The sequence below is a fragment of the Marmota monax genome, unplaced genomic scaffold (genome assembly GCF_021218885.2).
Source record: "Marmota monax isolate L192 unplaced genomic scaffold, Marmota_monax_Labrador192_F-V1.1 WCK01_AAM20220418_F8-fsc00131, whole genome shotgun sequence".
NCBI lineage: Eukaryota > Metazoa > Chordata > Mammalia > Rodentia > Sciuridae > Marmota > Marmota monax.
Genome location: NW_026693141.1, coordinates 868,813 through 893,408, shown reverse-complemented (window position 1 = coordinate 893,408; position 24,596 = coordinate 868,813). Strand labels below are relative to the sequence as shown.

At 36.8% G+C, this 24,596-nt stretch overlaps 1 protein-coding gene across 4 annotated transcripts in view; it reads left to right on the top strand.

Annotated features, from left to right (window-relative positions):
• Lrguk (leucine rich repeats and guanylate kinase domain containing) overlaps positions 1–24,596 on the top strand; it is a 103,870-nt gene that overhangs the window by 13,899 nt on the left and 65,375 nt on the right. For all 4 annotated transcript variants that reach the window (XM_046455130.2, XM_058582828.1, XM_058582827.1 and 1 more), the window contains 4 exons: positions 1,092–1,173; positions 10,402–10,526; positions 15,028–15,171; positions 24,495–24,575. In XM_046455130.2, the coding sequence (XP_046311086.1) occupies positions 1,092–1,173; positions 10,402–10,526; positions 15,028–15,171; positions 24,495–24,575 (432 nt within the window). The remainder of the gene's footprint in view (positions 1–1,091; positions 1,174–10,401; positions 10,527–15,027; positions 15,172–24,494; positions 24,576–24,596) is intronic.

Genomic DNA, 24,596 nt, shown 5'->3' with positions numbered 1-24,596 from the left:
TACACACTTGTGTTTTATTGACTATAATCCTGTCATTATCTGGTAGTTGATTTAACCAGTTTTCTACTCTTGTATTTGAGTACTAATTTTTCTAGTGTTTAGTATAAAAAATTTTAGTATGGAAAATATTTAGTATTCAGTGCATTGCTAAAAAAATATTAGTGAAATTGGGGGTGGCATCATGGCTTTAAAGGGCATAAGAACTTTAAGGATAGTACTCATTACATAAATTGCTTGATAGTTTTTCAGAAAATGATTTTAGTCTGCCCAGCAACTTATCAAAGCAATGTTTAAAAGAATTTGGAGTTTATTAAAAAAAATATATATATATATATATATATATATATATATATATATATATATATATATATAGTCTTTGATGGTAGGTGAATAATTAAACAAAGTTAATGTCATTTTTAGTCTCATACTTTTGTCTTTTTGAGTCGGGGGAGGGGGGGTCCTGGGGTTGGAACCCAGAACCTCTCATGGGAGTCAAGTGTCTGTCACTGAGCTGCACCCCCGGCCGCTAGGCTCATATTTTTGACCAGGAACAACAGATGTTGCTGAAAATGCTTACCTAAAATTGTCAATTTTGAAAAAGGTTGTAGAGTTGAAAGGGCGGCCTGAGGGATGAAGAAAAAAGACTATTCCCGCAATTAGGAGGTGACATGGGAGAATATACTGTCATAGGAAAGAAAGAGGCGAGGGGAAGTGGATATGGTTCACTGGGTGTTGGAGAAGACCAAAGGCACAGTGTCAGGGTGAGCTGAGGGAAGCCTGCAGGAAGACCAAGGAAGTTTGAAACCAATGCTGGACAGAAGAGCGCAGCTGCAGACGTAAAACCTGTGGGTCGTGGGGAGGTGGCCATGAAAGAAGGTCTCTCCCACCTCCTGTCCCTCAGAGTCAACGGAAAAGGACAAGTTTAGGAAACTTAATTGGAGACACCTGAATGTTTTAGCCTTGGTGTTCTTTCAGAAACGTATTCTAACTAGAGCTGTGCAGAAATGACAGAAATACCTTCTCATGCAATTAATTACTGTGGTGAATACGAATGAAAAATGATGGGTAACATGTTCTCTTTTTCTCTCCAGATGGTGGATTTTTCCAGCAATCAAATCTCTGAAATGTGTAATTTGTCGGCATACCATGCTCTCACTAAACTGATTTTGGATAGTATCCTTTGAATGAGTAAAGGGGAAAATTTGGTTAATAGCTACTACTAGCTCCATCAAAGAATGTGGAGCAGATTAGATGGAATAATAGCAGATGTGTAATTTACTAGAGATGTGACTTGTTTCAATGATTAAAACTTGTTATGCACAAAATGAGTAAAGATATTTTATTTACTAAGGAATAAAACTGCAAGTTAGAGCTTTCCAAGAGCATACTCCTGAGAAGTAAGGTAGTCCTTCTGAGGATTGTAGGCTTATTCTTAATTCCCGAGCCAGAGTGAATGAATTTCTTCAAATTTTCTTAAATTTGTGCCCAGTTTTATATAAATTCAGCATTTGAAAATCCAGATATTTTCATAAGGAAAATTAGTGGTATTTATTTTATAAGAGAATTCAAATTAGGTTTCCTTTAAATAAAGCAAACCCTTCTAGTTTGTTTGTTTGCAGGGCTGAGGATCAAAACTGGCCTTGAGTATGCTAGGCAAGGGCTCTACCTTTGAGCTATGCCCCCAACCCCTCTAGTATATTTAAATATGCTTTCACTAAACAAAACAAAACAAAACAAAAACAAAGAACCCCTTTTGATTTACAACCAACTTTGGGAGCATACCTCTTGCATGAATCAGGCTCCCATGCAGACAGAACTCCTAAAGTTCTAAAGCAACTTCTGGGACCTAACAGGTTAGTTAATTGGAGATCTGTGAGTTTAATGAGCTTGAGTTTCTTCCTGACACCAGAGACGGGTGTTCTCTGGGTAATAAGGGAGCAGTGACTTCTCTCTAGGCATCTTTCTACCCACCTGACGTTCTTCAGGACAGAATGGAGCATGAGTTGATTGCCCCTGGGTACCTCATTCCAGGGATATGGCAGCAGCTTGTTTGATTACAGAAGGTATATTTTTTTTGAAAACATATTTTGTAAAGAAACCTTTTATTCATATATTATGGAATGCTAGAGCGTAGTCCCATCCCTTTAGAACTTGTATGTGACAACAAGCAATTAATGGACGTTTAGATGTGCTCTTGACATGAGCATGCTCTCCTGATTGTAGCCTAATAGAGAAATCAAATAGTGATCCAAATAGAATGTTCCATTGACAAATTAGAAATACCCATTAGCAGCATGTCTCCATAAAACCTTCATTTAATGCTTGAGTATCATATGTATTAAATTTTCAAAGAAAATGAGTCTGACAGCTTAGAAGCCATGTGGCTAAGAAATCCAGTCATCTCAGGCCATATGGAAGCGTGCTTCCCAGGGAGACTAGAGTCAGCATCACCGGCAATGTCTTAGTAGGTTCTTGGGCTCCACCCCAGAATTATACAAACATAGCCTGTATTTGAACAGATGCCCAGACAATTTGAGTGGACACTAAAGCCTGAGAGGCATTGGTCTAGAAATCAGGTTCCTTCCTAAACTCCTGCCTTCCAGAAGGGCCTCAGCATCCAGAGCCCCTTCCCAGCCTTCAGGGTACCCAGACATGACAGTGTGGAGTTTGATATGGAAAGCACTGTTTCCCCCCAAATCATTCATTATGTGCAGTCTGGAATTGTCAAAGAAAATAACTTCCTATTATTCTGGAGTCAAAATGGGGAACACATATTAAAGCATGAGAATCTTAAATTTCCATGTAATAAAATTAAAGTATTATGACTCTGTAAATGTCAACTTTCATAAAGAAAGGAGTTAGTTTTTTGTTGTTGTTGTTTTTAACTTTACATCAGAAGTAGCAATCAAGTTTTATCACTGAAACACATCAGCTATATTTATTATATCAGAACCAATCAAAATCCAGAATATGGGCATCTGATTAAAGCATAACATGGCACCATGAGTCACCTGGTTTGAAAAAAAATGCAAAGTAGTCAAAATAAACTACTCTTCATGGACTACTAATGAAATAAACTTAAATATCTTACAGTTTTGAAAAGCTAGTAGGCTGTTTTCTAAACAGTACTCGATTTTATGCCTCTTGTTCTTTCAATAATCATATTGCACATGGTGCAGGTGGTGGGGCTTTATAAGTTTGGACAGTTGAAACTAAAATATGCATTTGGTAAGATTATAGATTAATCTATTTGGAGGGGAAATGAACCGGATTAGATTATTTCTTAAATGACTAAACTACTTTGAGATTAAAAAGATAATTTTGTTTTATGGTAGTACATTTGAAAACTTAGATGAAATGGACAAATGCCCAGAAATTATTTTAAGTCAAAACATTCATTTGGAATTAGAAACCCCAAGTAGTCCTATAGCTATAAAAGTAATTCATTAAAAACGTAATTCTTACAAATTAAAATTAATTAGATTAAAAATCTTCCTACTAAAACATTTCACTATACCCATAATTTTAAGAATAGACCTTCCAATAATGAATAATTTCTTTCAAACATTAAAAATAGAAAGCGTATTCACAATTCATTCTGATGAGGTACGTTGATCGCCACTCCAGACAAGGAATTACAAGAGAAAGGAAAAGGACAGCCTTATTTCAACTGCGATATAAATGTAGAAATCCTAAACAAATTAGTAGCACCTGAATTTGATAAAGTATTAAAAATGATGATAAACTGTGAACATGAGTTTATCTTAGGAATGTAAGAGTAGTTTAATATTTGAAAATCTATAAATTAACTATATTAACAGATTAAGGAAAATAAGCCTTATAGTCCTTAAAGAAGCTGAATAGATAAGTAAAATTTAATAAAACACAGCACTTATTCACAATAAAACTCCCAGTAAACTAGTAACAGGGGCTTTTCTTGTTACAAAATGTCTACAAAAATGTTTCAAACTTTATCCTAGTTGGGGGATTGGGGATCCTATGCATTCTTCTTTAAAATCGGGAACAAGGCAAGGATACCCACCATTGCAACTTTTACCCCTTATTGTTTTTGAGGTCTTAGCCAATACCCTAAACCAAGGGAAAGTAATTAGATGTATAAAATTGAGACTGAAAAAAATAAGTCGTTCTTTGCAAATGACATGTATAGCTACAGAGAATATAAACAAGAGCTTGCACTAGAAATAATAGTTTTGAGAGTTCAGCGAGGTGGCGAGATATGACTTCAATAAACAGAAAACAATCACATTTCTCTTTATCAGAAGCAAGGAATTGGAAAACACAAAGAGACACCACTTATAAGAGCAAAAAACATGAATCTTATTAAGGATAAATAAGTGTGGGGGGGTTCATAATAAAACTTTCTTGAAGGATATTGAAGATTTATAGAGAAATATATCCCATGACCCTGGATAAGAAGATGTGCAAAGATGTAAAATGAATCTTTTAGAGAAAACAAATTAGATAAGCCTTATTTGCTTTCAAAGGAATGAAACTGAAAACTACTTGACATTGTATTATATCCATTTCATTGGCAAAATTTAAGAAATCTAAAAATACCAAGCAAATGTTGGAGAACAGCGTTCTCCATATCAAACTCTACACTGTCATGTCTGAGTACCCTGAAGGCTGGGAAGGGGCTCTGGATGCTGAGGCCCTTCTGGAAAGCAGGGGATTAGGAAGGAAGCTGATTTCTAGACCAATGCTTCTCAGGCTTTAGTGTCCACTCAAATTGTCTGGGCATCTGTTCAAATACAGGCTATGTTGTACAGAACATGGGGAGCAAGAGGATTTCTTTTTTACCTTGTTAGTAGGTATGACATCTCTGAAAAATAACTTCGTATTATCTCGTAAAGTTGAACATCCAAATTCACTATGACCTACCACTTTCATTCCTCATATGCAAAGTTTAGCATGCACCTGGAGACGTGTGTAAGAATGTCCATACTGATATTGCTCATCAAAGCAAAAATTGGAACAATCCAAATGTTCATTGACAACGGAAAGCAAAAATTATACTGTATTCTCACAATAACATATCATACAGTAGTTACAATGAGTAAAATATACCTCCGTGAAGCAATAAAGATGAAATCTTGATAAAAACAAATATAATTTAGGTATGAAACTACAGGGAGGAGGAAAGAGAAGAGGAAAGAGACAATCCAGCATAATGATGATCTCTGCCAGATCCCAGATACAGGATTCAACAGGAACAGTGTGCAGAGGCAGGTTTAAGTTGTTGCTGGTGTTCTACTCTTGGGTTGGGATGAGAGTAGTTTCATGAATGTTCATTTTATGTGTGTGGCTTCAGGTTGAACCGAGGGCCTCAAGCATGCTAGGCAGGTGCTCTACAACTGAGCTACATCCTACCCCCTATTATTTTTGGAAGAATATAAAAGGCCATCCATGGCCAATAATAAATCAAGTATAAAGATTAACTTAATTAGCTTAATTCTATATAAAAATTTAAGAACCCCAAATATCTGAATTAATTTAGTTGAGAATAATGATCTAAATCATCAGTTAAACAGGCTAGTAATACTGACAATGTGATTATAGTAGATTATATCAATAACTCAGAGTGAATTGTAAACTCTAAAGGCTCAATTTTAAAATTTAACTTATTTTAGGCTATTTTGTCTTAACTTTTAACTGATGGATAACTGATGATTAATTGATAATCACCCTAAATTGCAAGATAAGAAATTTTGCTAAGGTAAAGTAGATGTACTTATTATTATATAAGGTTACAGTTTATTTTTTTACCTGTAAGCATTGAGTGGTTATTGATTAGGCTGCATTTTAGGATTATGGATCATGGAATTTAAAAAAATGATTCATAGAGATTTAAACCTAGATAGGATTTTAGAGATCATCTAGTGCTTACCATTATTTTATTTATATATTTAATGAAAAAGGAGTCTGAGACTCCTTGAGGGTCAAGGACTTGCCCAAAATCATCTGGTAAATGCTTGAACTGAGATCAGTCTTCAGGACTCAGTTGTTTTTCCCATGTTGCAATCTGCTGAGTAATTATTACTTTTATTGCATAGCCATTTAAATCATACGCATGTTTCATTTCTTAGATTCACTCATTTTTCACTGGTAAGGTGATGTAGATCATTCAGGATTAGTTTTGATTAAAGCCATCATTGTGGTCTTCTCCACTGAGAGAATTGTGATGGATTTCCTACGTATTTCTCGGTAACTGTTTTCTGTACACCTGAAACATATTTTATGATTGTAGACAAATGGATAAGAGCAAACACTGAACTAGTGAATAATTCATGTCAAGCATTTGAGAAGTACTGACAGACTGCCAAAATGTAAAAATATATTGTTGGGATTTTTCCCTCCTTGTAAAGTTATGCTAAAGTGCCACAGGGTTCTCCACTCGGTTTCCACAAGGATCTAAAATTCCCCTGCAAGAGATTTATTCACAGAATGGCAAAACTTCAGCGCTGGAATGCAATATGATGATTTTGAGTTCCTGGAGTCTCTCTTACCTGATACCATCTTTTAAAATTATAATATACCTAAGAGGATTAGCCCAGTAAGCTAATTCATTGTAATAGTTTAGTGATTTATCAGATTATTCCTTTTCTTATCAGAAACTCCTAAGACCTAAGAAAGAACATGAAAGAATAATGTTAGGAAGAAGGGCAAGTTACATTCTGTGAAGGTTCTTAAAATAAGAAAGCAGGAGATTGAAGAGATAAAGGTGCTCCTGAAAGCAAACTGCCAACCAAGAGCTCTCTAAGGCTCAGTCTGGCATGTCGACTGTTACTGTTGCTGGCAGCCAGGTGTGATGTGACTGTTAGAATAATTAGAGGGGCACTGGAATACCGCTGCTATAAGTACAGTCATACTAAAGTATCCATGGGGGATTGGTTTCAGAACCTGCCTCAGACACCAAAATTTATAGATGCTTGAATCCCTTATGTACAGTGGCCTAGTGTTTGCCTATAGCCTAGGCACATGCACCTGTAATTTTAATTCATCCCTAGAATACTTATAATACTCAATAGTTGTTCTGTATTGTTGAGAATAAAGTAATGAAGGAAGTCTATACTTACAATGTAATTTTGTCTTTATACAATATTTTCAATTCTTGGCTGGTGGAATATGAGGACGTGGACCCTGTGTGTTTGGTGGGCCAGCTGTGCTCTTTACACAACAACCTGACTAATTTCCAGTGCCTGGAGTGAAGAATTGGGAAACTGGAGGAGATAGTTTTTCTGAGATGAGCATATTTCTGAGCAGAGATGTTTAGTCAGTGCCTTACTCTTTCTCCCAGGACTGTGAGGGATGGTGGTGAGACCTGCAGGAGCCATGCTGGATTGAAGTAAGACATCTGCGTTCCTCTTTCTTTCTATCCTTACAGGACTTACTTGAGAACTTGATAGGGAGCTGGGTGTACCAAGGGAGCTGTGGTATCCTCGAATGTCTGGGAAAATGACTGTGGACCCAATAAACAAACTTTCAATTCCTAATATCAGGATTCCTGTTTTGTAGTTTTCTGATCCTTGCCTGTTTCCCATGGGACCCTACCCAGTTACTCACAAGCACCTGTATTATTCTGCCTGATTCAGAGCATCTTCATCTTGGTTATAAAAGAGCTACCAGGACACTAGTGCTCCTGAAATAGCTAAAGAAGGTGGCCACTTGAAGTTTCATAGCCTAGTGTTTTGTTGTCAAAGATTACCTCTTTAAAGAGTATTTTATTTCATCCATAGCTGTGTGAGATAGTTTAATTTCCTCTTTCCTATATTTTATATCCATCTTTTGTTATAATTCATATTTACAAAGGTCTGGTCTTTATTCTAGTTTTAGAACAATTATTTGAACAGCACAAAGAAATCAGAAGCAGAAAAGATAGTGTTTGTGAGCACAAATATCTATGTGTGAGAATGTTCTAGTGGGAGCTTCTTGGAAGTCAATCTGAAAATACATATTGACCTCACAGAGCTGGATTTCCGCCCAAAGACTGAATCTGAAACCAGTGAGGAAAACCTAGGAATTTCTGTATATTTAGCAACATATTCTTATCTAGTTTCCTTATTGACATTTTTCTCTGGCCTAGCTCTTTTTTGATTTAATCCCATCCTTGAATCTCCCATTTCCATGCTATTGGCCAAGAGGTGCAGGACAAGATTCCTCAGCCTCATGTGATTGTAATTTAGTAAATGAGATCAGTGCCTTATAAGTCTGAGGTATGGCTCATTGACATCCTAACATTTGGCCTAATGGCAACTTGATGTCCCCATTTTACAAATGAATAATCTGAGCAGAGCGCAGTGAATTCACAAAACCAGTAAATCCTAGAGTTAGGATGATTCCAAGTCATTCTGAGGCAAAACATGTTTTTATGATATTCATGATCCCTTCCTTCCTATCTACAAAGTTCTCTGTTTTCCAGTGGATGGGAGAGGACAGCAAGGGGTTAGAAGTTGAACAGAAAAGGCCTTGAGAAAGATATGGCTTCTCTAGAATGGATACCAAGAAGTGAATGTGCTGTGACGTATTTGCAAATATGATAGGCATTACCAACTTGCCTGCGGAGTGGTTCTATCATAACAGACCCACTCATCCAGTTATGTAAAAATCTATGTTCCTCAAAATATTTTATTTTATGATATTTGCTAATCAGATGGTGAAGAATGGCATCTTGGTTTGCATTCTCCTGACTTCAGGTGAAGCAGAACATCTTTTTATATGTTTATTAGTCACTTGGGTATTATTTTCTGGAAATTGCTTGATCATATTCTTTGTCCATATTATATTGAGTTGGTTTGTCCTCTCCCCTCCTAGGTTTGTGGTAATTTTTAATGTATCCTAGGTAGTAGTCTTTTATCTGTTACACATAGTGTGAATTTGCCCCCCTAGGCTATCCTTTCTACTTGCTTGTATAATCAAAAAGTAATAAAAAAAGAAATAAGAATATGAGGATTATCAAAAATAAAACTTGAGATATCAGTGTAATGTGAATGTTTAAGAGAAAGGAAAATAAAAAACTATGGAATATGGAGTTATATCCTAAAGAATAGGGTTTAGGGCTGGCTCAACAGTAGAGCGCTTGCCTAGCACGTGCAAGGCCCTGGGTTCTATCCTCAGTACCACGTAAAATTAATAAATAAAATAAAGGTATTTTGTCCAACTACAACTAAAAAATATATTTAAAAAGATTAAGGTTTAGAAAGTAATAGGAAAGCAAAATGGATTTAAAAAAAATACACTGCCAAGTAAGAAAGATCCTGGTACATTCCAGAACAATTGAGAGAATTGGAGAACATGGGAGAAATGGAGAACCCTCAATGGGTTATAATGGAGATGAAATAGGATAAGTAGGTTTTGTGAAGGGTCTTAAATGTCAGTGAGCACTTTGAAATTCATCCTAAGAGAATTTTTAAATTGAAACAAGATATCCAATCAACATTTTGAAAAAATTAACCTCTGACTACAGTGTGTAGGGGACTTAAGGGCAGGAATGATGAATATAGCAGTGGTGTTGGAGGTGAGTGCTGAAGGTGGGTTCAGCTGGCAGAGGAGTGATTAAAGGCAGGGAATGATGAAAGAGACATTTTAAGGCAAAAATGCCAGGTCTTAGTGATGAATGGGATGTCATGCCGATTATGAATAGCTGAGAACTGGTGATGTCACAGGCTACTTGAGAGGGAACACTGAGCTTGGAGGAGGCAGTGACATTAAATCCTGGAACTGATCAGAGAGACTGAGGACAAAGAGCTGGTGACTTTGAGATTGCAGCTTTAGGGGACTACAAGGAAGGGACACAAGATAAAATGTTAACATTTAGCAATGAGTAATAAATTTAATTGACAGAAGAAAGTCGAGTTTACGCCTCTTTTATTTTAAAGGGAGAAGAGAAACCAATACAAACAGAAAGGGATGTCCCTCTCTGTGCCAGGTGCTAGTCGTTGGGCCACCCATTTGCTACAGAGGGCATGTCCCAGGCTGTCACTCTAGTTACAGAGATGAAAATCCTTGGCACCTGTGCCCTCTTCAGGGCCACCCCATATTCAGAAGTCCTAGCCGGAAGAATGCACATGAGCTTATCCTGGAGATCATTAACCAACCAAGAGAAGACATTGCCAAGGAGGCAGCTCTGAAACTGGGAGTTCATTTATACCATTTGAATGAGTCACATATGAATGCAAATACTACTGAGCATTTTTTTAACATTTAATTTCATATAGAATGCCATATGAAAAATATATCTCAGGATCTAGTGTTCATCTTATATTGGGCATATAATCTTTATTTCAATTGTTGTCTGATTTTTCTAGTGATGATTTAACACTAATTCTTTTTATCTTCAAAATGCTTTCAATGACATTTTCCTTAAACCGTTGTGATATACAGACAATGAGATAGAGGAAATTAGAGGACTAGATATGTGCAGTAGCCTCACCCACCTTAGTTTGTCCAACAACAGGATCACAACAATTAGTGGCTTAAACTCATTACCCATCAAAATACTTTGTCTGGTAAGTGTCATTCTTTGTAGAAGTAGCAATTAATGCTTAGTAAATCTATGAATTGTGACTACTTAGAATTTTTCAAGTAGATAAAGAGCCAGTTCCTTCATGAAATGTCATTGTCTTCTCCTTGTTTGCTTCATTCCATATTTGGGCTCTGTGTGTGTGTGTGTGTGTGTGTATGTGTGTGAGTGTATATGTGCACATGCATGCACTATTGATAATCCTTGAAAATGTAAAATGATTTTCTAATTTGTTAACCAACTTTTTAAAAAGATTTACTTTATATACCGGGAAAGAAAGATATCTTTTATCAGTTATGAAAAAGTATTTAACAGTATTTTATTTGGGAAAATAATATTAAACCTTATTTAAGCATAGTAGTTATTGTGGTTCACACTTTATTGCCTTCAAATGAACCGTACGATGTTTCTAGGCATTGAACTTTGGTTGTCCTTTTATATTAGTACATTCTAGTCTCTCATTCTAGAAAATCAGAAATCATGCTGACAATAACAGAACAATTCCAATCAGAATGTTCAATTTGATTGGTTTTTCCCATGGAGAGCATCCTTTTTAAGCCGTACGATATGCAGTGTGACTATGATTCAGTGAAAATAGAGGTCATTTACCAAAAACATTAGCAGGATCATGGTGGTTCCAGAGATATACATGATATCTTAAAAATAACACTATAGCTCACGAATGTGGGGTGCCCATAATACTGTTTGTTGGCATATCCAGATTTCTTTTGCTTCCTTTCCTCCTCCCTCCTACCCTTAGATGGTTTTGCTGTTCTTTGTTACATGTGTCACAGGGTGGGCAGGAAGCGTTTCCAGCTGTGGAGCTTGTAGCTTATCAATTTTGTATGTGAACTGTCCCACAGGAGGATGTTGAAACTGTTGTCTGAAATGACATCTTGGGCTATCTGCAGATTTTTGACATATGAGGTATACTATTCCTGTCTTATTAACCACAGATCACTGAAGGTTGCCTTTGTGAAAACTTCCCTTGCCCTGAGCTTAGAGCATCTCCATAGTGAGTTAGGTGAGGGTAAAGTACTAACATTCTAGAATCAGACAAAAGGTTTAATAATTTACCTGGGACTTCATGTTTTCTGCCTACTAGGGTTTGTTCACAAAGCATATGAAAATGAATTTGATAAATGGTATTGAAAATTTTAAATTCAAAAAGAAAGTCATGTTTTAAAGTTATGATCATCTGAAGGATTATTAGCAATATTGTACTACTCATTTCCTAGATTCTTAGAATCTTTTCCTTTTCTATGCATATCTCGTCTGCATTAACATTCCCACTATTTTTAAGTGGAACTTTAAGTGGAAAGAGATATGGAAGGAAATGAGAATTGAATCCATTATTGAGAATGACACACAACGCTTTCATCCTCAGAGTTTGATTCATTAACTACATAAATAATCCATGTTGACAGGTCTGTCTCAACCAGTTTTTAGAAAAAGCATGAAGTATTTATATTTTTCTGCAAATAGATCAATCCAACTCCAGCTCCCATCACCCAAAATGAGCTACAAAATATACAACATGCTATCTTTTATTGTCCTTAAAATTTTTGAGAATAAGAAGGTTTACTTTTTCTATTTTTAAAAAGTTTTATACCATATGGGGCTGGGGTTGTGGCTTAGTGGTAGAGCATTCACCTTGCTGTGCAAAGCCCTGGGTTCAATCCTCAACACCCCATAAAAATAAATAAAATAGAAGTATTGTGTCCAACTGCAACTAAAAAATAAATATTTAAAAATAGATTTATACCATAAAATGACACATATTTACTTCTACCATTTTTAATGATTTTGTTTTTAATTCATGGAATCAGAAAAACAGTTGCTTTTGTTACTATTGAATTCATTTTACAGTTTAGACCTAATTCTCAACCTTCGACTTTTCTGATAAATGTAAAAGTTGAAAAGTGGAAAACGTGGTTCGCTAATGGGCTGTTCTGTCACCCAGCTTTTCTTAGCAAGTAATGACAGCACATTCCACACTTAAGAGCCACTTGGTTTTTCCCTCCCAAATCGATAGACTAAGAATGTTTTTTACTTATTTAAGAAGATAGCTTTTCTCTAAAAGTGTTATCTTTGCTAATCATCACAAAACAAGCAGGAAGAACCATCCATGCAGAAGCTGCTGTCCCTTTCTAGTGGGAAGGTCAGTTTTTCAGTGGTGGGTAAAGGCTTTGACTAGCTGACACTCACTTCAGAAATTTTGCAATTCTGAAATTCTCTCAGTTCTGGTTTCTTTTATGACCACAGGCTATCTAATTAAATTTTTCTGTGCATCACTCTGCTCATATCATCTACCACTTTGAAAGCCATCAGAGACACTGGGAAGAAGAATTACGGTCTATCTAACATATCGAAAGCTCTTCAAAGTTCTTTGGGGGAAAATGCATTGTATATAAATTTGATGTGTGGGCATTTTTTGAATAGGATATTGAGGTCTTATTTCAATACATTACATTTATATGGATATGATACTAAGCTTAGTTTTTTTCTTTCCTTTTTCTATTATGCTTTTTATAACTTTTTTGAAGTGTGAACAGAAGGAAATTTGATTTCATTTTGGTAAATGGGATTATGAATATTTTTTTCCTTTCCATTATTGCATTTTTAAAACATAAAAAATAAAAAGAATAGTATAATAAGCCCTCATGCACTTTAACAGATTTATAGATTATTAACATCCTATTAACATGTTTTAAGGAGTCATAGAATTACATTAATGAACACAAATCCAACTCATTATTGAAGTGAAGTTTTATGAAAAATAGGATGACAATGAGCTTTTGCTATTAAATGTACCAGGAAACCCATACTAGTGAAAATATCGTAGGTGGAAAAAAATGCAGAGAACTTGTAGAGAGGCCACCTAGAGAAAAGGAAATCACATGGCAGAGTCCCTGGGACTAAAAAGAAAGAAAACCTAACCATCCCAGGATCCCAGCTGAGTCAAGTCCCAACCAATAAGCCAGATGAATGCAGCAAGCCCAGCAGAAGAACCACTAGAATTTCATTTTTTAAATGCTCATTAAAAGTTTTGAAAGTTTAAGGATGGGTACAGTAGGTCATCCACTGAACCTCAAAATTACTCTTTATTATAATTTTCAACTCAAACTAAAGTTTTAATTTTACTTTATTATACTATTTCTTATACCTAAAGGCTAAGGAAGTCAAGAAACAAAGAATGTGTTGGAAAACATACAAGAAAATACAATTATTATTTTTTGGGGGTGGAGTACCAGGGATTGAACTCGGGGGCACTAGATCACTGAGTCACACCCCAACCCTATTTTGTATTTTATTTAGAGACAAGGTCTCACTGAGTTGCTTAGCACTTCACTTTTTGCTGAGGCTCGCTTTAAACTCACGATCCTCCTGTCTCAGCCTCCCAAGCCTCTGGGATTACAGACATGTGTGTGCCACTGCACCCAGCAAGAAAATAGAATTATTTTTATCCCTCTTGTTATTATGAGTACATGGAGGTTGGGAAAGAAAATATTTGAGTATGAAATCTTTGTTATAGTCTGACTGAGAAGATACTCATGTGTGAATTATTGAAGAACTTAGTTTGTTACCTTGGAGAAATAACTTTGATTAGCTAACAGTTCCCTGGTCTGAGCTGGGTTCTGCAGGGTGGTTCTTCTGCTGGGCTTGCTGCATTCACCTGGCATATTGGTTGGGACTTGACTCAGCTGGGATGCTAGGATGGTTAGGTTTTCTTTCTTTTTAGTCCCAGGGACTCTGCCATGTGATTTCCTTTTCTCTAGGTGGCCTGTCTTCAAGTTCTCTGCAATAGAGTAGCTGGAATTTTTACATGATATCTCAGAGCTCCCCAAAACCCAAAGCAAAGCTTTCCAGCCTTCTAAGTCTTAAGCTTGAAACTAGCACACTTTTGTCATACTCTTTTGGCTATGGGAAGTTATAGGCCAGCCTAGATTTAAGAAAAGGGAATTGTACACAGTATGAATTACTAGAGACAAGATTCACTGGAGGCCACCAAAGCAGCACACTACCATTGCCTTTGTGGTCTGATGTTATTATATTTAGAGTATTTCTGAAAACAAAGTATACGTGGGACTTATAATATTCTAGTGGTTTATTGTGATAGGTTGAAAGAATTGTATTTAGTTTGTATTTATCGAGATCCAGATGGAGTTATACTGCCATTAGGCTTAAGCTGTGCAATGTTACAAGCTCATATTACCCACCTTTTGTCTTTCCTATTGATTGAATACTCATCTGTAAAATGAAGATGATATATTCCAATCTTTCAGTTGAAAAACTAGGATTACTCTCTGGGGTGTTTCAAAGAGTAAATGATGAAAATATGTATGTGGTGTGAAGAATGACTTCCTTCCTTTCTTTTTTTTTTTTTTTTAAAGAAGATTCGGGGAAGTATCCAAAATAAAAATTTGCTATTACAACTTTTCTTATGAGACGAATTTAAAATATTACATATATTTTGTTCATTTTAGAGCAATAACTGCATTGAGACCATCACGGGTTTAGAGAATCTGAAAGTCCTGCAGAACCTAGATCTGTCCCATAATCAGATATGCAGCCTCCAAGGCCTACAGAATCATGACCTCCTGGAAGTGATCAACCTGGAGGATAATAAGGTAAGGTGCTCCCAAGTCTTGGTGTCTGCATCTACCTAAGAAGACACATTAGAGAGTTAACACATACACCCTTTATTTATCTAGGTGGCCTGTCTTCAAGTTCTCTGCAATAGAGTAGCTGGAATTTTTACATATCTCAGGGCTGTCACATGAAATGACCTGTCACATGAAATGCCAGTTTAGAAATGTTATTCTAGCAAATTTATTAGAGCAGTAGTTCCAGAAGCACTGTTTTTTAAAATAAATATTTACAGTTCATGAGTTTTGAAAAGTTGATGCTTACTAATTGCACTGTTTTAAAGGTTTAAACTGCAATCATGTGTGTATAATTTTCTGGAGTAAATGTGCTCATGCAAAATTTTGTGTAGAAAGATGGCATTAGAAATATCTGAACTGTCAGATCAAGGGGAGTGGAGTATGAGACTAGCCTCAGGCTGGTATTACTCTTGCCTACATTCAAAGAGAAGACTGTGCCAGTATTGATGTCAGAGGAGGGGCTTGGGAGATGTTGGCTGTTATGGTTTGGATGTGAGGTATCCCACAAAAGCTCCCGTGTGAGACCGTGCAAGAAAGTTCAGAGGAGAAATGATTGGGTTGTGAGAGTCTTAACCCAATCAGTGAATTAATCCTCTGATAGGGATTAAGTGAGTGGTAACTGAAGAGGTTTTGTGTGGCTAGAGGAGGTGGGAATTGGAGATGTCCCTATATAATTTGCATCTGGAGAGTGGAGTCTCTCTCTCTGCTTCTGGAACATCATGTGAGATGCTTCCCTTTGCCACACTCTTCCACCATGATGCCTGCCTCATCTTGAGCTCTGAGGAATGGAGCCAGCTGTCTGTGGACTGGGACCTCTGAAACTGTGAACCCTTAAATAACTCTTTCTTCCTCTGCAATAGATCTGGTCGGGTCTTTCAGTTGCAGCAGTTTTTGAAAAAGCTGACCAAAACATTGGCCAAAGCGTATAACATTCTGGTTTGATAGGAGGAATAAATTCAAAAGATCTATTGCACAGCATAGTTACTAAAATTAATAATAATATATCATATCTTTGAAAAATGCCAAGATGGTAGATTTTAAATGTTTCTACCATAAAATAATAACTTGGTGAAGTAATACATATGTTAATCAGCTAGATTTAGCCATTTGACAATTTATATATATTTCAAAACATCATGTTACACATGATGGATACATATAATTTTATAAAAAACTTTAAAAATACTTTAAAAATGTGAACACCCCAGGAAAGGGGCAAAAAAAAAAAAATAAATGTAGAGAAGAGGCATGGAAAGTTACTTCTTATATCCTGTTGGCAACAATAGGGTATGATCCTAATCTGTATAATGGGTTGAGAATTGGGCATATTCAAATTTTGAAATCTGGTTTAAGATATATTGCAAAAATTATATAAGCTGATTTTCACTCTTAATTGCATTTTATTTTTAATAAAGCATTTGCGCTTCTAGTCGTGATCTATTAAGTTGCCACCTCTAGCCAACTTCATAAGCAATGAGATCTCTATAAAGTGATTTTATTCATATTGAGTACTTCGTTTATTTCTTCTTCCTCTCTCTCTCTCTCTCTCTCTCTCTCTCTCTCTCTCTCTCTCTCTCTCTCTTGTACCAGGGATTGAACCCAGGGGTGCTTAATGACTGAGCCACATCCCCATCCCTTTTTTTTCATATTTTATTTAGAGACAGGGTCTCACTGAGCTGCTTAGGGTCTCGATAAATTGCTGCGGCTGGCTTTGAACTCTCAATCCTTCTACCTCAGCCTCCTAAGCCACTTGGATTACAGGCGTGTGCCACCATGCCCAACTTGTTTATTTCTTCTTGAGAATGAAAAGTTGGTCAAAGCTTGAGACAGACTGTGCTCAGTGGAGCAATGTGTGACGCTGTGGAGACTTGCTCTGTCTTGCTGGGATGCTGTTTATCAGTTAGGTCTGACCCTTTTTCTGACAAATTTACATCATCTGTTAAGTTGCTAAAAGTCAAAGTTAGTTATTAAAGTCTGAGAATAAGTGAATTTTTAATCATAGAAAAACTGTTCATCTTCATCTCACTTGATTTGTATATCAAGTTGTTTTGATCACTTCTCAATTCTAGTGGATGAACTTTGTTCATTGCACTGTGTTTCTTAGGACATCAGCATGATCTCTAGTTCATGTTATTTTTTCCTTTTTACACAATTACCATTGAAGACTGTTTTTTTTTTTTTTTTTAAATTCCTGCTTAAAATGGTTCTCACATATAGCCCGGGGTGTTGAAAAGTTGGAATAAGCTCATTATATGTCAACTCGGGGCATCTCATGATTTAGGAAAAGGAGCAATGGTAATGATAGTAAAAATTACAGTCATAAAATTATCTAGACATATCTGCTGAGTACTTATACACCAGGCACTAGTCTAAGCACTTTACATATCTCATTTAATCCTTATTACAACCCTGTTATTATTGCTGTTTTGTAGATGAAGAAACTAGGGCACAGAAAAATTAAGTAATTTGCCCAAAGTTCTATATAGCAAAAAGCAGAACCAGGACTCAAGTAGAGAATGCTTTGCCTCCTGAGTCAATGTGCTTACTCTCTGCAAGATAACACAGCAAATGAAATGCCAATGCCCCCCCCCCTTTCAGAACTAGGTGTGGTGTAATGCCAGAGAATAGTGCTTTTTTCTAGAAATACAATGTGAGCCACAGAAGTGAGTCATGGATATCATTTAAAATTCTCTAGTAGTCACAATAAATGGAAAAAATAAACAGGTGAAATTAACTTTAATGATATATTTTACTTAATATATCCAAAATATGATATTTTTAGCACATAATCTACATATAAAATTATCAATGAGTTATTTTGCCTTCTGTTGTCTCATACTGAGTTTTGACATTGGGTATATGTTCTATGCTTAGATGACATCTCAGTTCACTCTGGCTGTAATGCAAGTGCTAAGTACTACATGAGGCTAGTGACTACCATATTGGGGAATGCAAGTCTGCAGACACCTCTCAAACAGTATATAGTTCTCTTCCATTTCAAGAGACTTCTCACATTACATTCAGAACAGTTTAAAGAAAAAAGAGCTATCCTCAAGCAAAGACAGGAGTTTATAATTTTCAAGTGTTAAAGAGATTCTATTAAAAAGAAAAGTGGCTACATGTCCCAAAAGGAGCTCCTTTGGTAACAACTGGGTCCTTGACAATAACAGGATTACCTGGCTCCCCACTGGGTAGGTTGGGGAGCAACAGATGGTACTTTGAAACATTTGCTGAGCCATCTGAAGAGTTCCTCAGAGATTTCTCCAGGACAACTGAGAATTCTATGTATCAGGGATGGAAAATTTATCATGTAAAAGAAACACAGCAGAGTTTCTGCTTCTCATCTGATTATTTTGGGGTTAGGAGCACAGTTTTGATGGGAAGGACTTGGATCAAGGTTGTTTCCTTGTTTGGCCATTGAAACGTGGTAGCTCCTACCCAGCTTCATTTGAATTACTGTCCTCGACACATGTTTACTGTCTGCTGGTAACATGCATGGGGACCTCTGTCACCATCCATGCTGCAGACCTTGTTAGATTTTAAACCATGTCTAGCATTTAAAACCTGGCCAAATCTGTTAACTCTATCAGGTAGCCCCTGACCTTTCTTCCAGCAGTGAGACGTTGCTCTGGAGTGACTTAGAGAATCCTGGGGTACTTCCCTGAGTCTTAGTGTGGCCGTTTCACATGGTTTATCCCAAATATTTTTTCTTCTGAGTCTCTGTAAGGATTAACAAGATAATTCTCATAAAGCAATACAAGCAAGGAAAGAACTGTGATCCTAAGTAACAGTGGTACTCCCCCAAGCTCTTAGTCTTTGTTGTTTGAGTGTCCTGGCCTTTCTCCCAGAATGAGAAGACCACAATTTTACCTTTTATTTTTGTGACACCTCAAACAGATTAGAAGTTCTTCATGGAAGATTTCTTGCTTCTTGTTGTTCGGAGATGCATACCATTTGTCTCAGGCAAGCAATGCTCAAATCTTCATTGGTTCCTGGCTCATGTTTCTGTTTATGTCTGTGGACAAAAGGAGTTTGGGGGATTGAACACAGTCTGGTTCCTAAGTCAACTTGGTCTCTCCTGTGATTTACATTTGTTAGACCTGAGAAGAGAGGGGTTGGACTCCTTGGGGTCCTTGGGGCCTCCAGGGACTGACAACATTGGTGCAGTCACCTGAGCTGGGTATAGGAGATGCAGGCATGATCAGATCTGCTGCTAAATTCAGTTCCCATTCCACCTGGCCAAGAAACTCCTGCCACGGGATGCAAACAGGAAGGAGGCCTGTTTTGGAGGCCTTTGGCCTCTTTAGATTCAGGAGGGTTGGCCAGGTCTAGGTAACCTGAGCTTCCATATACTTCCAAGACAATAGAAACTGTCCCAGTGTCTCTCTCTTCTGGTGGCTGTGGCATAAAGCCCTGAGAGGGACACACTTTGAATCCAATCCTGATCTGCTTCATCACTTTGGCAAATACTTTTTTGAGCTTTCAGATCAAGGCCAACCCCTTCCCTCTCTGCCCATGGCCCCATACCTAGTGCCTACCTCATGGTGGTGAGTTTGGCGCCATGGAGTTGGAGTTAGCTTGCTGTAGCCAGCAGTTCAGGACTGAGGCCTGTTGTGGCCTTTTTGCATCACTGGGCGTGGAGAGAGCATCCTAGGGGCAGCGTGTGGAGTGAGATGCTCTTGCAGAAGAGGGTGGGAATTCCCAGTTGCTGGCGTTTCCTTCCGATCTTCATACAGACCAAGCTCACTTCCACTTCAGGGGCTTTGCATATCTGGCATCTCCACTAGGAGTTTTCCCCAAAATTTCAAAACAGTTTACATGTTTGTTTAATGTTGGCTTCTGTCAAACCCTCAGAAACATTCTCTGACCATCTCAGGCCTCTCTAGCTCCCCGGCCCTATTTTCTGTCTTTATTTCTCACTAGTCCTTATTTCTGTCTGAGATTGTAGCGTATCATGTATCCTGTTGTTACATCTTGAAGAGTTTTTGTCTTTCCCACTATACTGTTAGCTTCATGAGCTCAGGGATTTTATCTTGTTCACTTTGTGCAATGTCTGGTTCGTAGTTGGCACTGAAGAGTATTTGTTGACTGAATGCAGGGCTCTCAGGAGCCCTCAAGAGCGCTCAGATTTGCCTCTCGCCTCGCAAGTGCTTGGTTGGCGTTTAAGGTGCATGTGATGAGATTCTAGAGTGATTGTGGATAAAAAAAAGGCATTTCAAAAATCTGATTTAATAGTAAAGATATTTTACCGAATGGATATGATACATCAGGATTTACCAAGTCATTCACTCACTGAAATTTGTTATGTCTGTAATTTGATATTAAACATAATGTTGTAGTGTGTATTCCTTATGTGCATATTTTATTATGAGGATAAATTCTTGGAATTCCTGGGTATGGGCATTTAAAATACTCTTGATGGGCTGGGGTTGTGGCTCAGTAGTACCATACTTGTCTGGCATGTGTGAGGCTCTGAGTTCAATCCTCAGCACCACATAAAAACAAACAAACAAAAAAACAAATAAATAAATAAAGGTATTGTGTCCATCAACAACTAACTAAATAAATAAATAAAATACGATTGATATATTTTCTGAAGGTTCATACTAATTAAGACCCTCTGCTGTTTGAGCAACTAATAAATTTCTGATGTTTAAAATAAATAAATAAATAAATAAATAAATAAAGTTACCAAATTATAGTGACAAAAAAATAAAAGACCTCTGCTGTAGTATATTACTACACTTTTGTCAACAAATGTCATTTTAAAATCATGTCAGTCTGGTAGAGGAAAATGGTGTTTTGTATTCTGTTTGTTAGGAATATCTTTGAGGTTAAATATTTTTGTGTGTTTGTTAACCTTTTGATTTCTGTTTTAGAAATTATCTTTTCATTCCCTTAATTACTAATTATTTTACGACAGTTTTTCTTTTGCTTTTCATTGTGCTTAAGGTGCTTTTGATATACATATTAAAATAATTTATGAAGGGGTTGGGGTTGTAGCTCAGTGATAGAGCACTCACCTCGAATGTGGGAGGCACATATATGGAGCCAAACTCATCACCATGAGATATGCACTAAGTATGGGGCCATGGGCAGAGAGGAAGTGGTTGGCCTTGATCTGAAAGCTCAAAAAAGTATTTGCCAAAGTGATGAAGCACATCAGGATTGGATTCCAATACATAGTGTTCCTACTATAGGACTGTGTTATGACTCAACAGATCCCTGGGTTCTATCCTCAGCACCACATTAAAAAAAAAGGTATTGTGTCCATCTACAACTAAAAAATTTTTTAAAGATAAAGTAATTTATGAAGTATAATCAATATATTCCTTTGCTTCCCTTTATTCTTTTTATAATGTTTGTGAAGTCTTTTTTCATTCTAAATCTGGTACACGTTCACCAAAGCTTTTTTGTTTGTTTTTCTTCAACTTTTAATCTATAGTTTATTTTGTGGTATAATTGAAACAAAAATTTAAATTTTCTCTTTTTCCCCAATATCTAATAGTGATATGATGATAACAACTATCATTTATTTAGTGCTCACTGTATGCCCAACATTATGCTCAATAATTCTCATTCATTCATTAATACATTTAACCAGTACCTTTTCTGAATAATTTTCTCACTGACCTGTGGTCCACTTTTTAAAATATTCTATTCCATTGGTCCATCTGTTGTCTCTTAATGCAGTAATGCATTTATCACCACCACCATCATCATCGCCATCATCATCTAATTGATAGAGTCTGTAATTTGAAAAACACTGCTTTTCTGCACAGATGGATGTATACATAGCAGTGGAAAAAAATTAATCATTGCACCTAATGGTCTTCTAAGGAGGTGTGTGTGTGTGTGTGTGTGAGAGAGAGAGAGAGAGAAAGAGAGAGAGAGAGAGAGAGAGAGAGAGAGAGAGAGAGAGAGAGAGAGAGAGAATATGATATGTATGTTGAGATATTTTTAAAGAAAAGGCTTTAATAGATCCCTTTAGTGCTGGATGATGGTGCTTGGAGAGCATGACCATGAAGGAAATGGCATAAAAAAGAAGTTGGTGTACTTCTGGATTGCAGTGGTCACCAAGGGTCAAGTAGGTTAGGAAGGGGCCGGCAGGACATTCTTGCCAGCAGATAGCTCATAAGAGTCTAACCTCTCTGACAATTTTTACTTTCAGTCATTTGGGGTGCTGTTGTCCCTTCTACACTTCTATAAAAGCTTGGCACATGCATAGCCTTGGGTCTGTGGCCTTTTGGAGAAAAGATGGAGGGTGGTGGTGTCGGCTGCTGAGTGAGGCTGTGCAGGAGACAGGGACACATACAGAGTAATGGGTATCTGTAGCATTTGCTAATTTAGCAGAAGTGAAGACTTGAAGCCAGGCTACCCCATGGCTGCTTCCTTCTTCCCAACTTCATCAGACCCTTGGAAGGACTGGGAAGAAAGTTGTATCCCTTGCATTTGACTCTCAAAGATTCACTGATCCCAGCTGACATTTTATTGGTGATATAATTTCATACAGTCCATGATCATTCTATTCATAGTGTTTGCAACATATCAAGATTTTTCTGGGGCTGGGACTGTGACTAAGTGGCAGAGTGCTTGCTTAGCATGTGTGAGGCACTGGGTTCGACTCTCAGCACCACATAAAATAAATGAAACAAAGGTCCATCGACAGCTAAAAAAAATTAAAATTAAAAAAAAGATCTTTCCATGTCAATCACTGTAGATATCATAATTGTCTAAAATGAATACATAGTGTTCCTACTATGGGACTGTGTTATGACTCAATGACATAATGATATAATAATAGAGTTCTTGAGAAATTAGAAACTTTTTACTTTTACTAATAACATTAGACTGAATGTTCTTATATCTAATTTTGCCTGTCTGATGATCTCCATCAGAAACATCTTGAAGTAGGATAGCTCGTTCATAGCTTAAACATACATGCAATACATCAGATTCCCCTTTAGAAAGAATATACTAATTTCTATTCTTACCAGCAATGTCTACAGGTGCATGTGGCTAAGACTTGTTGGTGAGATGTGGTGAGTGCAGGAACACATTTCCTCTTAATGTTTATTTTAGGTTCAAGGACAAGAATTCCATCCTAGAGGGAAATTATCCACCACTCAAAAGTTCTGTGGAGCAGTATGAAACAAGTTTATACTCTATCTTCTTGAATGACACAATATTAAAAAATTCATCTCTCTTTTTTTTTTTAGATGATCCATCTAATGATGGACTGCCTAGTATCCTATGGAAAAGCATGTGTATAATAGCCTAACATTGCTCTAGCCAGATTGATGTGTGCGGGTTGTATATTGCAACTTTGGAGTTTGCCTTTCATATTACATTTTTGAAAATGGCATCCTTTGAACATGATGCATATGTTCATCTCCTAACTTAGCTTTGGGACTAATTTACATTTTAGTGCATTTTGTGGTTGCAGAACTCAGGGTTACTGAGACCCTGCTATTGGAATGCTTTTGCAGCATGTGCACAAAAGTTTTGGAAAAAAATAGAAATGAAAAAGTGATTATTAAGTTATTGAAAACTCCAATATCTATACCAATAAAGTTGTGATTTGTCTAATCGTAGAAAATTTAAAGTATTTGTCTTTAGTGGAGGATTCAGGCCTGCTTCAACCCAAGTTGGTTAAATTAAGGATCTACCAGGCAATCTTTTTTCCCTTTACTTTTCAAAGTTGGGAAACAACTTATTCAGAAATGGGTGAAAAATAAATGTACAGTCTATTAGCAAAAAAAAAAAATTAAGGCAAATAGTGGATACTCATCAAGAAATATGTCATGCCTATTCAGTTTTTACCTTTCCTAAAATAATTCTCTTCTGTGGAAAAAGTGATAGCGCCACAGGCATATGGAGTAAGAGGGCTTAGCCAGTTACAAAGGAGCAGGGCTAGGGAGGGAGGTTGAGTGGCGGAGGGCTCAGTAGGTGTAGGGACAGGTGGGGAGTCAGGCCAGCCTTGTGTGCAGTTTTTGTACTGTTACTTTTGTACTCTTTTATTTCCATTTAAAATAAACATGGATGAGAGAAGGAAGCCAAAGGTTCTGTAACTTGAGAAAAAGAAGAAAAGGTGGTTGTGTGTTCACATTTATTGAAGAGGTAATTCCCATGTCTGTGTAGTTTTGTGGAATTCTTGTTAAAAAGCTGGATATTCAAATAGGGCAATATTAAAAAATAAATTTAAGAATCCAAACTGGACTCCATTATATTGTTTTTCCTATTGCCTTTGTGCATTGTCTATTAATATTTTTGCTTTGATTAAACAGATTGCTGAGCTGAATGAAATAGAATACATTGAATATCTTCCTATTCTCCGAATTCTCAATCTTCTAAGAAATCCAATTCAGGTGAGAGCTCATTTATATGAG